General features: G+C 54.6%; 4 protein-coding genes across 4 annotated transcripts; 3 read left to right on the forward strand and 1 right to left on the reverse strand.

Moving 5' to 3' along the window:
- Positions 1-355: 355 nt before the first annotated feature.
- IUM83_18862 (multidrug resistance protein ABC superfamily) lies at positions 356-7,215 on the forward strand (the record flags this gene model as incomplete). The annotated part of the gene is made up of 5 exons (XM_067943883.1): positions 356-1,477; positions 1,769-2,269; positions 2,357-2,498; positions 2,582-6,945; positions 7,015-7,215. 5 exons carry the CDS (start codon positions 356-358, stop codon positions 7,213-7,215), a joined length of 6,330 nt encoding a protein of 2,109 aa, XP_067783924.1.
- A 65-nt stretch (positions 7,216-7,280) lies between these two features.
- Positions 7,281-9,629, reverse strand: IUM83_18863 (uncharacterized protein; the record flags this gene model as incomplete). Its single annotated transcript, XM_067943884.1, has 10 exons — positions 7,281-7,610; positions 7,683-7,751; positions 7,828-7,918; positions 7,991-8,083; positions 8,145-8,167; positions 8,239-8,406; positions 8,481-8,750; positions 8,821-8,888; positions 8,961-9,509; positions 9,590-9,629. 10 exons carry the CDS (start codon positions 9,627-9,629, stop codon positions 7,281-7,283), a joined length of 1,701 nt encoding a protein of 566 aa, XP_067783923.1.
- A 134-nt stretch (positions 9,630-9,763) lies between these two features.
- Positions 9,764-10,132, forward strand: IUM83_18864 (uncharacterized protein; the record flags this gene model as incomplete). The annotated part of the gene is made up of 2 exons (XM_067943885.1): positions 9,764-9,952; positions 10,037-10,132. 2 exons carry the CDS (start codon positions 9,764-9,766, stop codon positions 10,130-10,132), a joined length of 285 nt encoding a protein of 94 aa, XP_067783926.1.
- Positions 10,133-11,339: 1,207 nt separating this feature from the next.
- On the forward strand, positions 11,340-12,520 carry IUM83_18865 (putative calcyphosin; the record flags this gene model as incomplete). Its single annotated transcript, XM_067943886.1, has 3 exons — positions 11,340-11,756; positions 11,828-11,959; positions 12,020-12,520. The coding sequence occupies 3 exons, from the start codon at positions 11,340-11,342 to the stop codon at positions 12,518-12,520; spliced, it is 1,050 nt and encodes a 349-aa protein (XP_067783925.1).
- Positions 12,521-12,544: the final 24 nt, after the last annotated feature.

Consider the following 12,544-nt stretch of genomic DNA (forward strand, 5'->3'; position numbering starts at 1 on the left):
TTGCCCTTTCGTAAAGAGCAAAACCATAGCTATATCAAGGCTCATCAACGGCTCAAATGGCCGTTGTTACCAGAGTAGAGTGGGTGAGAGGCAAGGACAGCCACCTGTTCTATGATATGGTATGATGCCTCGTGTTGTGCGCGTGGCGACACGTTACCGACCTACGTTGAAGTGAAGTGCAATCTGGTGCACGAGCTGAACGGCACGCGACGCCACACTCTACCTTGTCTGAGTCATCCGATATTGCAGCGGCGTTGATCGTCCACTTACCCGTTCCTTTCGACTTTCGCGTCGCAACAGAAGCTCACTCGGAAATTGTCCTCGAAAGCCCAAGACGCCAGCTATCATAGCAGCAATGGAGCTGTTGAGCTCCACACCCTCACGAAAGCTGTCGCTGAGCTCAATGCAATTGACGCCTCGAGTCCGGGAGCTCTCGTCCCGGTTGCCATCGCCCGGCGAGTCTCCATGCTGCGTGTTCGTCCAGGCGAACCGACAAGTCGAGGCCACGGATGAGCAACACTACGACCTGCCGGTGGACCCCATGCAGTTCGACCGAGCCACGAGCATCAAGCCCGGTAGTATGTTGCGGCCGCACATGCGCATCTTCTACCTGTCGTGGATGTCGGCTATCACGGGCTTCTTTGGCTGGTACGCCATCCCGCCGCTCATGCCGGTGATCAAGACGCAACTCAACCTCACGGACGGCCAGGTGCTCAACTCCGACATCGCCAGCACAGCCAGCACCATCTTCTCTCGGATCGCGTCGGGTCCATTGCTGGACATGTACGGCCCTCAGGCGGTGCAGAGCGCCGTGCTGTGGCTCGGAGCTATCCCGATTTTCTGCGCTGCGTTCGTGAACTCGGCCACGACGCTGCTGGCGGTGAGGTTCTTCGTCGGACTGGTGGGCTGCGTCTTCGTCACGAGTCAGTCATGGACCACCATCACGTTCGCTCGCAACGTGGCTGGTGCGGCCAACGCTATCACGGGCGGCCTCGGACTCTCGGGCATCGGCTTCGCATTCCTGCTCCTGCCGTTCGTATTCCAAGCCACCACGTCAAGTGGCTACGTCTCGGACGACTTGGGCTGGCGCATCACGATCGCGCTGCCGGCGGTGCTGATGATCACTATGGGTGTGGTGATCCACTTCGTCGTGGATAGCTGCCCCACGGGGGACTTCCAGGAGCTCATGAGCAAGAAACGGCAGGCCGACAACGCGAACAGCGACGGCAAAAAGCCTCCGAGCCTGTTGGATTCGTTCAAAATCGTGCTGTCCGACCGGAACGTGCTCGTTATGATCGCGCACTACGCGGCGTGCTTCGGCACCGAGCTGCAACTCAACAACATGGGCGCGCTCTACTTCTACAAGGAGTTCACCAGGAAGGGCTGCACCGACAGCATGTTCTGCTCGCTGCTGTCCAAGACGAGCGCGGCCACGGTGGCGTCTTCCTTCGGACTGATGAACTTGTTCGCGCGCGCGGTGGGAGGCTTGACGTCCAACCGAAGACACCGTTGGGTGACAGACGCACGCCAATGCGTCCGGCGGGGTACACCGTCTTCAGGGCCTCCACAACCTCGTGGAGGAAGCGGTAGCGGTTCTCGAACGATCCGCCGTACTTGTCGTGCGCTGGTTCGTAGCCGACTGCAGGAACTGGTCGACGAGGTAGCCGTTGGCGCCGTGCACCTCCACGCCGTCGAAGCCCGCGCGCTTGGCGCGGATGGCGCACTGGCGGTACATCTCAACCGCCGACTGGGCATGCGCGGCCGGCAGTACGTGCAGTTCACGCTGCTGTGCGTGCTCGGGGCCTTTGTGATGGCGCTCAGTCGATCGCACTCGCTTGGTCTGTGCATCGCGCTCTACGTGGCAGTTGCTGTCGTGGCGCAGGCCACGGGTGGCTCGACCTACGGCATCGTCCCGTACCTGAACGAGCACCACACGGGCACTGTCAACGGCTTGGTCGGCGCAGGGGGCAACATGGGCGGCGCTCTGTTCGGCGTCATTTTCCGCGTCACGGGTTCATACAACACGGGGCTGTTCTACATGTCGATCTTCATCTTCAGCTGTGCTCTACTCACCCCGCTGCTGAGGTTATCGCACCTCCACAGCGGCAGCAGCAGCAGCAGCAACAACAACAACGCTCCAGTCGACTTCACCGACCATTCCGAGCATGCCAGCGCGGCGTTCAAGCCCTACCTCGACTGCGAACCATCCGAGGCGAGCGGGTATGCAACACTACCGAGCTCCGTAGTCACTAACACAACACAGTCCTGTGTACGTATATTCATTCACCTGAAGGCTTCTGCCTCGACGTAGAAGCACAAGTGTAGCATGCCCACCATCCTTGGGATGTACCAATAGTTGACCCGGTACAGCACATCATCAGTCGGATTTGGATCGCAGATCTTCGCTAACGCAATGCGGCTGCTGTCCGCCTACTGCGTGGAGCTCAACGGCTCGGCGCTGTCGACTGCGCAATGCACACAGCTCGTCGCTCTGCAAGGTGCGAGCGCCCTCAATGCACCAACTACTTCAGAATCACTGCACGGTCTCAGTTAAAATGTGATCAAATGTGTCAATGCGCAGGGTCCCAGTTGGTACTTCTGCTGCTGTGCATGGGGCGGGTGCTGCAGCTCGCGGGGGGCAGGATGCGGGGGTTGAGCTGCTGGTCTGAGCTGGACGCCGTGCTGTTCGTGCTGCAATTGCTGCTGGTCATGGGCGCTGCGGCCTGTTCCGTGGCTGTGGCGGGGGTTGCCACGCTGCACCACTCGTCGGCGTCGCTGGTGGTCGGCGCGAGCGTCGCGACGACGGCCTGGGGCTTCTACGCAGCGGGGGTTCTTCTCGAGTTCCTACAGCACCAGGGAAGCAGCAAGCTCGTCGCGCTGTTCGTGGTGCTGGGTGGCGTGGAGGAGCTCGTGATGAACGGGGAGAGACTCGAGTCGGATCTCTTGGTGGTGACGCTCGTGCGTTGGAAGGCTGTGGCCGCAGCGGCAGTGGCAGCGTTTGCAGTACTTCGGGTGCTGGTGTATCGAAAGAGAAGCGAAGAGGGAGGGGTGTACGAGGTGTTGGAGATTCAAGGCAAGAAGCAGGCGATGGAGAGCCCCCTGGACCGAGTTGGATGGCTCTCGCAGTTCTCGTACCATTGGATCTCGCCGTTCATCGCGCTGGGGAAGAAGCGCAAGCTGGAGATGGAGGACGTGCCGAACCTTCCTGTTCGCGACGACACGGCAGTCGCTGCGAAGTTGTTTGAGAGCGAACTGCAGCGGGAGTTTAGCGAGTATCGACCCTCGGAGAGATCGTTTTTGCGCGTATCGCGGCGTTTGTACGGCGCCGATGTGATGGTGTTCGCCGTGTGGTCGACTGCTAACAAAGCTATTGGACTGGCGAGTCCTTTGCTGCTCAAGCTCTTCTTGGATTGGGCTGGGTCATCGAGCCCGTCGCTCTCGAAAGGCTACTATCTCGCATCGGCGATGGTGGCGAGATCCATTCTGTCGGCAGTGTCCGGGACGCAGTACAACCTCGCATGGAAGAGGTTCGACTTGCGAGTGCGGGCGGGTTTAGTATCTGCGATCTACGCGCGCACCCTGCAACTGTCAGGACAGGGAAAGAGGCGGGCTGGAGGGCTGGGCCGGATCACGAATCTGCTGTCCGTTGATGTTGGGCGCATTATTGGCATGCCCAGCACTTTGTTCGACATGGTGTTGATTCCAGCAGAGATTGCAGTGGCCCTCATTTTGCTGAGCAAGGCGGTCTCGGTTGCCTTCGTTGCGGGTGTAGCTGTCCTGGCTGTGATGCTACCGCTGCAAACTGTATTGGGGCGGAAGATCCAGCAGGTTACTGCGGACATGATGCACTTCCGTGATGAGCGAGTTGGTCTTGCAGCCGAAAGTTTGAAGGCGATTCGCACGCTGAAGTTACTAGGGTGGGTGATATCTAGGCTCGAGGCAATGAGTAAGAGCCGTTCACTCGAAATGGGGAGGCTGCAAGTGCGCAAGTACTTGGATGCCTTCTGCGTGTTCTTTTGGGCCTCTACACCGGTGATTGTCCAGGTCTCAGTATTTGCCACCGCGGTCTTTTCAGGGCGAGATATCTCGGCTGCAGATGCCTTCACAGCGATAGCTCTCTTAGATCGCCTGATCTTCCCTATGAACTACTTCCCGTGGATCATTAATGGGTTCCTCGAGGCGCGAGTATCGGCACTGCGTATTCGCGGCTTCCTCTTCGATAAAGAAGTAGGGACCAACAGCTCGATTAGTAAGATCACGGACAGCTATGAGCCTCCTTCTGCAGCTTCAGGATCGACAAGAAACGGCGATGGAATTGTGACTATACGCGATTGCGAGTTCAGGTGGAGCATGTCTAAGGCTGACAGCAGCGAAGGAGACGATGGATCCTACGCAGATACCCCTCTGTTGGCAAGGGATACTCCGCTATCACCCTCACGAATGACTAATCCCTTCGTGTTGCGTATTAACGAGCTGGAGTTGAAAACAGGGTCGACGTACGTCGTGTGCGGCCCTATAGGCGCGGGGAAATCGTCCTTGTTACTCGCGTTGTTGGGCGAAATGCCGCAGCGATCGAGCAACGCAACGGTCCAAAATTCCGCGTATTGCTCGTATGCCCCACAAAGTCCCTGGCTCTTCCGTGGTAGTGTTCAAGCAAATGTATGTTTGTGCAACGATGAAGACGGTGACTTTGGTAGTGGAGGAGGCCGTGTTGATAACGCCCGATATGAACGAGTTGTTCGAGCTTGCGAGCTTAACGTGGATCTCAGCAGCATGAGGCCACCATGTAATGTCTCTGAGAGCGGCAGTAACTTCAGTGGGGGCCAGCGTGCTAGAATCAATCTCGCTCGAGCCCTTTACCAACGAGCAAACCTTTACTTGTTGGACGATCCACTGAGCGGTCTGGATATGACTACAGCAAGCAAAGTGGTCACGAACTGTTTCATGTCGGGTTCCAGCTTATTTCCTGAAGACGCTGCTGTAGTTATCGTGACGCACTCGCTGCATCTCCTGCCTCTTTTCCCTACGGATGCGCAAGTCGTCGTCATGGATGAAGGAACCATCGTTGAGCAAGGAACTTACAACAGTTTGAAGGCACAGGACCCGCCCAGTCGTTTGATGGCATTGCTGAAGATCTCCCATCTTGGTGACCGATCGGAGAATAGTTCCGACGACGATCCCACATCAAAGTCAGACGAGGAAACGGAGAAGAAGATCAACGAGGGTGAAGATGAAGCGGATTCAACGGCGGCAAAGCAGGATGAGTTGACGCCTCAGGAGGATGAAGAGGAACACCGTGAATCTGGAGTAGTAGGCTGGCACGTGTGGAAAGCCTACTCACAGTCTGTAGGCTGGGACCTCTCGGTCGTGATTTTGCTGGCAGTAGCAACCATGCAGGTCTCACGAAATTCTCTCGATTGGTGGATCGCCGTGTATACGAACGGCAAACATTCGATCACCCCGCACGAGTTTGCAATGGTTCTGCTGTACATCACTGGAGCGAACATTGCCGCTGTGTTTTTCCGGTCGTTTCTCTTTGCGTACGGCGGCCTTTGTGCAGCACGCGCCACGTATAACAAACTGGTACACAGCGTGTTCGCCGCCCCGCTTCGATTCTTTGAGCGTACACCTACCGGCCGGGTGCTCAACAGACTGAGCGGAGATACGTATGCTGTTGATGAGTCACTGCCGTTCATCCTTAACATTTTCCTGAAAGATGCAGCGGACGTGGTGGGCGCACTTGTCATTCTGTTTTACGGAAACCGCTTGGTGCTGGTACTGCTCGTCCCTTTGAGCGTGCTATACTTCCACTTGCAGCGAGATTATCGTCCGAGCTCGCGCCACCTCAAGCGACTCGATGCAGCAACGCAATCCCCACTGCTGGCCATGTTCACCGATACCTTAGACGGTCTCCCTGTGATTCGTGCAGCACACAAACAGCAACACTATGCTCACAGCTATGAATTGTGCTTGAATCGCAGTCAGCGAGTCTCGTTCCTCAGCTCAACGACTGGCGCTTGGTTTGGATTGCGCCTTGATATGCTGGGTGTGTGCGTCACGTCGTTCGTTGCGGTGTTTGCTGTGGCTGACTTCAATCTCACCGGAACTGTGAACCCCGGTATCCTCGGGCTTACACTTACGTACGCTTTGCCAATTGTGGGAAAGCTGAACTCGATTCTCAACAGCTTCGTGGACACCGAGCGTCAGATGATTGCTGTTGAGCGTGTCAAAGAGTACGCGGACTTGGAGCCTGAGGAGACTGTCATTGGAACTGGAGACACCACAAAGTCGAATGAGATACCGTACTTTTGGCCTACAGCTGGGCACATTTCGATAAAGGCTCTGACAGTGACGTACGGTCCTCCAACTCGAAGTGGTGAGCAGCATGACAAGTTTGGTGATGCAGAATGGGAGTGGGTTGGCCCACGAGTGGCGACGCCAGCCCTTAAATATGTCACGTGCGAGATTCCTGCTGGTCAAAAGATCGGCATCTGCGGCCGTACAGGAGCTGGGAAGTCTACGCTATTAAATGCACTGTTCCGAGCTGTCCCATGGGAGCGTAGCGGTAGTATTAAGATCGACAACGTGTCCCTGGACTCGCTTGGACTGCAAGACCTGCGGTCACGACTAACCTATATCCCCCAAGATGTGGTATTATTCTCTGGTACTGTTCGCTCAAATCTGGATCCTAGTGGGGTACTTGACGACGAGCAACTCTGGACAGTACTACGTAAATGTGGCAGTCTCGCAAATGCTATCGCGAAGCTAGATTGTGGTCTGGATACTGCCATAGGAGGTGGCGCTGATGAACAAGCAGCGACGTTTAGCCAGGGCCAGGCCCAGCTGCTCTGCATTGCGCGAGCACTGCTGCGCCCATCAAAGGTTCTCTGTATCGATGAAGCTACAGCCTCTATCGATCATGAGACCGAGCGTGCCATTTCAGAGGTTCGTGTTCCGGTATGCCATTGATATTTGTGTTATTCTAATTCTTCAACCGGTTGGCTGTGTGTACAGGCTATTGCGTCCGAGTTCACGGCGTCTACTGTTCTGACTGTGGCTCATCGCATCCAAACTATCATGCACTGCGACCGAATATTGTTACTCGATAATGGCCGCATAGCTGAAAGCGGGGATCCGAAAGAGCTGGCACAGAATCCTCAGTCCTTATTCTATCGTTTGGCAAACTCATCTGTGAGCGAGACTGAGCTGCTTTGAAGAGAGAATGTGGCTTAGACGTACACGAATGGATGTCATTCATCTTTAAGCTAACCCAGGGATTTTTATGATGTCTGTTTGGCTTCCTTGGCACGTTTTCGATCTTCCGTTTCGATGTTGGCACGTTTGAACAACGATTTCTTAGGCGGGGAATCCTTGGTTGCAGCATTCGTCGCTTCACCGTCAGCTGGCTTTTCAGTCGATTTGCTGTCCGCAGTTGCTTGACTTGCAGTAGCAGGTTCAGCCTTCGCCACATCGTTAACGGCAGCGTTTTGCGCTTTTGCTATTGCCTTCGGGGGCTTTTTCGGTGGCTCCTTGAAGATTTTAATCTTGTATCGCACAATTCCGCGGATAAGGTCTTCTACGAACTTGGGCAACCATAAAGAGTCTTGGTACTGAGATCATTAGCAAAACAAACAGCAAGTTAAGCCTTAGCTACCGAGTAAACCCATCCACGTTTTCATTACCCTTTCGATTGCTTTCAGCAGATTGGTATGGCCTCGGACGTTCACCCAGTCAAGCGGACACATCGCGGCCTGTTGAGTACATCCCCCAATAAGCATATTATCAGTATCAAAGCCTATAGCTTCTGTGACACTAGCAAACACGTACGTCGTAGTCCTGTACATAAAGATCTTTTACGTCAGAGGACCGCAGCAGCACTATACTAGCATCGACGTGGCCGGCCCAACACGACAAATGTCTAGGGTGTGGATGAGCGAAATCTTTAGTAAACCGAAATGAAGACCCCCCCCCCCTAACGTTCATTGCGTACAAAGGTAAACTGCCGTTTTCATCCAAGCACCTTGGACTGGCGCCCGCAGCCAATAAATAATTGACAACTGGCACGGATCCACCCTTTGCTGCCCTGGAACATCTGACCGTTAGTTACAACATTTCACAATTGTTTTCTCTGACTAACCACTTACCAGTGTAATGGGGTTTGATGAAGCTTCAGACACACGCGGTTTGTCAGGGAAGTAGATTTGAGCAGCAAAAGCAAGCTTAAATGGAGGTGCTTACATTCCATGGGTCGAGCTGGCTGTCTGTCGGGCTTTCACCCTCAATTTCGACGAGATGCCTCACTCGCCCGATATCCCCCTTTATCGCCGCCCAGAAAATGTCAGACAGAATGGACTCAACACTCGAGCTACCAAAATATTTATCCATCGGCGACAGATGCTTTCGTGTCTACGGCATGAAAAGCAAACACGTTTAGTTAGCACTGATAGTAAGCACTGAGCCGTGCACTCAGCAAACGCTACAGTTGGGAGGATTCGGATTTGGACCGGCATGCGGGTTCGTTTGATGGCCTTAACAATACGCATCTTCAGCTGGAATTTTGCCTTCTCTCGATCCACGAATCCAGTCTTTTTCTTGGACAGTTTCGGCGCTTTGGAGGCAGCGCCAATGGTATCTCCTGGTGCATTGTTACCAGCAGCTGCGGCTTCTGTGACTTCTTGCGCTCTCAGTCGCTCCTCCTCCTCCATTTCTAGCATTTCTTGTCTCTTTTGAATTCGCTGTTTCTTCGTTTTCTGTATCAAACAGCAAACCGGATGACGCCACGAACACTGGAATCCCAGCATGTTTCGTCTAGAAACTCACCTTTTTCCTCGACGGCGACGTAGCTCTACCATTCGGGCTTGCCTTCTTTTTCTTTGGCGACTTCCCGTCTGGCGTTGCTACAGTGTCAGACCCTTCAGCTGCGGCGGGGTCAACGGGAGCTGAATCTGTATTTCCCAGACCTTCGGTGTCCGTCTCATCTTGAGGACTCCTCTCTTTCGACCCAGGGTCCGTCGGATCCCCACTGTACGGCGCGTTGCTGCTGTTCTGCCCCGACTCCCAGTATGTTTCCTGGCTAAATACATTCGTCGGCGACTCTGGCACCCCAACCAAGTTCCCTTCCTCATCGTAGTAGTACCCGGTCGTCTGCTCCGCCGTGAGTTGGTCCAGGTGCAGCTGCTGGTGTTCTTCTGCGTAGTAAGACTCCTGTGTCTCCGCTGCTTGTAGCTGTTGCCCGTCTCCATACCCCTCTCCTGTAGCATAATGCTCGTAGCCCTGAGCCTCAGACCCTCCAGCAGAAGCAGCAGTGTCATAGCTGTACTGGTACGGATCCACTGCAGAAGGATCTTGCTGATCATAGTACCCATCATAGTCTTGTTGTGAGTAGTATCCACTGTACTCTTGCTGATGGTGCGAACTATAGTCTTGTGCTGCTTCTCCATCTTGCTGCTGGTAGTAGTAGTCCGCGTAACTACTGGCTTCGTAGCCTTCCGGATACATGCACCTTCCTTCTGTTCATAGCAGAATTGTCAGACCCAACATGAGTAGCAACGTGATAATGCTACTGTGTGCCTATCAACCACATCCTCACCTGCAGCATACTGCTCCTCAGCATTGTCCTCGCCTTCCATCTCGATGACACCAAGTTGAAGCCGGCTCGCGTCGCTTCGTGGTACGTAGTACCGTACTCTGCATAATTCGGCCATAATTGTGCTAAATAATTTGAGGCGTTTCCATGCGTGTCATTTCCTATTTGAGGGCGACGATGGACTTCTTCCGGCAGCTCGGCGAGCGCCACGAGGCGCTCAAGAAGAAGATCCACAGCACGCGCATCCCGCTGTCCAAGAACGGGCAGCGCGTCATGGGCCTCGTGTACTTCGCGACGCCCATCATCGGTGGCTACTACGTCATGAAGTGGGCGGAGCGCCGCGCCGACGCCAACTTCCAGCGTGAGGTACAATTATTTATTTGAGGACAATGAGCTCAATTATTGTTTTGTTATTAAATATAACACAATAATTGTTTTGACGATGTGCAGGAGACGGAGATCCGCCGCGCCGCCGGCAGCAACGCCAAGTACGTGGCCCAGCAGAACCAGCAGCTCAAGAAGATGCTGCAGGAGAAGCAGGAGTAAAACACAAGTTACGCGTCGAAGTCTTGGAAAACTCAAGAAAAGTTTTGTTACTCAAGACTTGGTTGATGTCACTACTTTCCACCAAGATGATACAACGTTTTGATTGTTCTAGCCATTGCAGTTGCCTGTAATAGCTCGATTCCTGCTTCGTCATGCCACGCAACGAGTTTCTGTCAAGCTTCTCTTCCTTAGCCCTGCACTTGGTGCGCTTCATGTAGCACTCGTTCGAATACACATTGCCCTGTTCGTCGCGAACGGGCCTGTAGACGTCGAAGCAAAAGGATGGACAGTCGTTGTCCTTAGCGCTACTGCTGCCGCTGCTGGCACTACCGCCAATGCCAGAGTCGGCACCGAAAGGCTTGCGGTAGAGCTTTTCGTACTCGGCGAAGATGTCCTCCATGCTCTTGGGCTTCTGCTTGCACTTCTCGCGACGCATCACGCACTCGTTCGGATATCTCACGCCGTTGGCATCGTACACGGGCCTCATCACAGCAAAGCATGCAGTGGGGCAGTTCGTAGCACTGGAACTGGACGAGTCGCCTGAATATGGCGCGGAATCCCAGGCAGGCTCGGCGATGAGTGTGAGCGGTCTGCCTGCTTCGACAGAGGCGGACCCGAAGACAGCTAGAGCGAGGACGACGACAAACTTCATCTCGACACGATACGGGTGGCTTTGCTTCTGCGAATTTAGAAATGACTACCCTGGTGCCACGAGATAAAATCTCGGCTTTGGTCGGTGAAACTTCAAGCGACCAACGACAAACGCTCGATCTAGGATAAATTTTAGGATGAGAATCGTTGGGTATCCGGTCACTTTTGCTGAAAACGATGCCAAAGTGGATAGAAGTAGTAAATAGCGCGGAGATTACGTCCTCGTGCCCAGTCATCGTGATCAATGGCATGCGTTATGCTACCGGTAACTTCTTTTTCGCGCCCCTGCCTGATGTTAATCTGTCGTACAATTGCAGGTGAATACCGTATTGCCCGACGATGCTTCTGGATCCTTTCGTTTTGTTTTCACAGGTAGCGAAACAGGAAATGCTGTCTTTCACTTGTGTCGTTTTCGTGAGCTGGTGCTTGAAATGCTAGAAGAAGAGTTCTTCTAGAAACTCAAACCGATTCGTACGTTACTCCAGAGAGCGACGCTTCCGTCGAGTACTTTTCAACTCGAGCACGCGGCAATATGAGCGATGACAGAGTTGATGCGATGGAAGCCAAGCTCCGCGAGATGTTCGAGGTGCGGTCGGGCTACCGCGACGAGCACAGCCAGGCAACGATGCTGGCTAAGCACTTCCGCACCTTCGACCGTGATGGATCAGGCGTCCTGGACTTCGACGAGTTCGCGCGTGCGATGCTGTCGCTCAACTTCGTCGGGGTGCAAGCTGAAACGGAAGCTCTCTTCGATCGCTACGACGCGGATCTAAACGGGGTTCTCAGCTACGCCGAGTTTGCTCGAGCAGTCACTGGAGTGTCCGGACGAGTACCGCTAACCGGAAGAGCTCGGTCGCTTCTCGAGTACGTACGCGAAAGCATACTGGACGCAGGAGGCAAGAACGGCATCCGCACGCTGGGCGTCATACTGCGGCGAATGGATCAGAACAGTAACGGCATGATCGAGCTAGAGGTGCGTTCACTGGGAATTACTTGACATCTTCGGTCGGGCTTGTCACCTGACGAAAGCATGCCACTTGTCAGGAGTTCCGCGATGGTATCGCCCAGTTGGGCATTCGCGACGTTGATCCAGAAGAAGTGGAGCGCACCTTCCGTTACTTCGACCGAGACCAGAGCGGCAAGATCACCATTGATGAGCTCATGCGTGGACTTCGGGTACGCACCTAGCAGACACCGATTCCGTTTTACCAGCACCTGACTCTTTTGTTGGCGTAGGGTTCGATGGTTAAACGCCGCATCCTGCTCGTGAAGAAGGCCTTCGCCCTCTTGGACACTTCTGGTGATGGAAATGCAACCATTGACGAGGTGCAGCGCTTGTACGACGCCTCCCAGCACCCTGAGGTACTCGGCGGAAGAATGAAGCCACGCGACGCAATGCTCGAGATGATGGCTGTCTTCGAGCAGTCGGATTCACGCGGCGACGGAGTCATCACCTGGCACGAGTTCCTCGAGTACTACAAGGATCTGAGCGCCGGCATCGCCAACGACGACGAGTTCGAGCTCATGGTGCGCAATGCGTGGCACCTCAGTGGCGGCACAGGATGGAGCGCCAATTCCTCCTGCCGACGGGTGTTGGCCACCTTCCGAGACGGTTCCCAGCGCGTCCTCGAGATCGAGAATGATCTGGGCATCGCCGCGTCGGACACTCGTCGCATAATGGAGAAGCTCGCGGCACAGGGACACCGAGACATCGTAGGCTTATCACTAGCTCAATAAGCTGGCTCATCTTGTCCACTATGA

Source organism: Phytophthora cinnamomi, assembly GCF_018691715.1.
Source record: "Phytophthora cinnamomi strain GKB4 chromosome Unknown Contig94, whole genome shotgun sequence".
NCBI classification, from domain to species: domain Eukaryota; phylum Oomycota; class Peronosporomycetes; order Peronosporales; family Peronosporaceae; genus Phytophthora; species Phytophthora cinnamomi.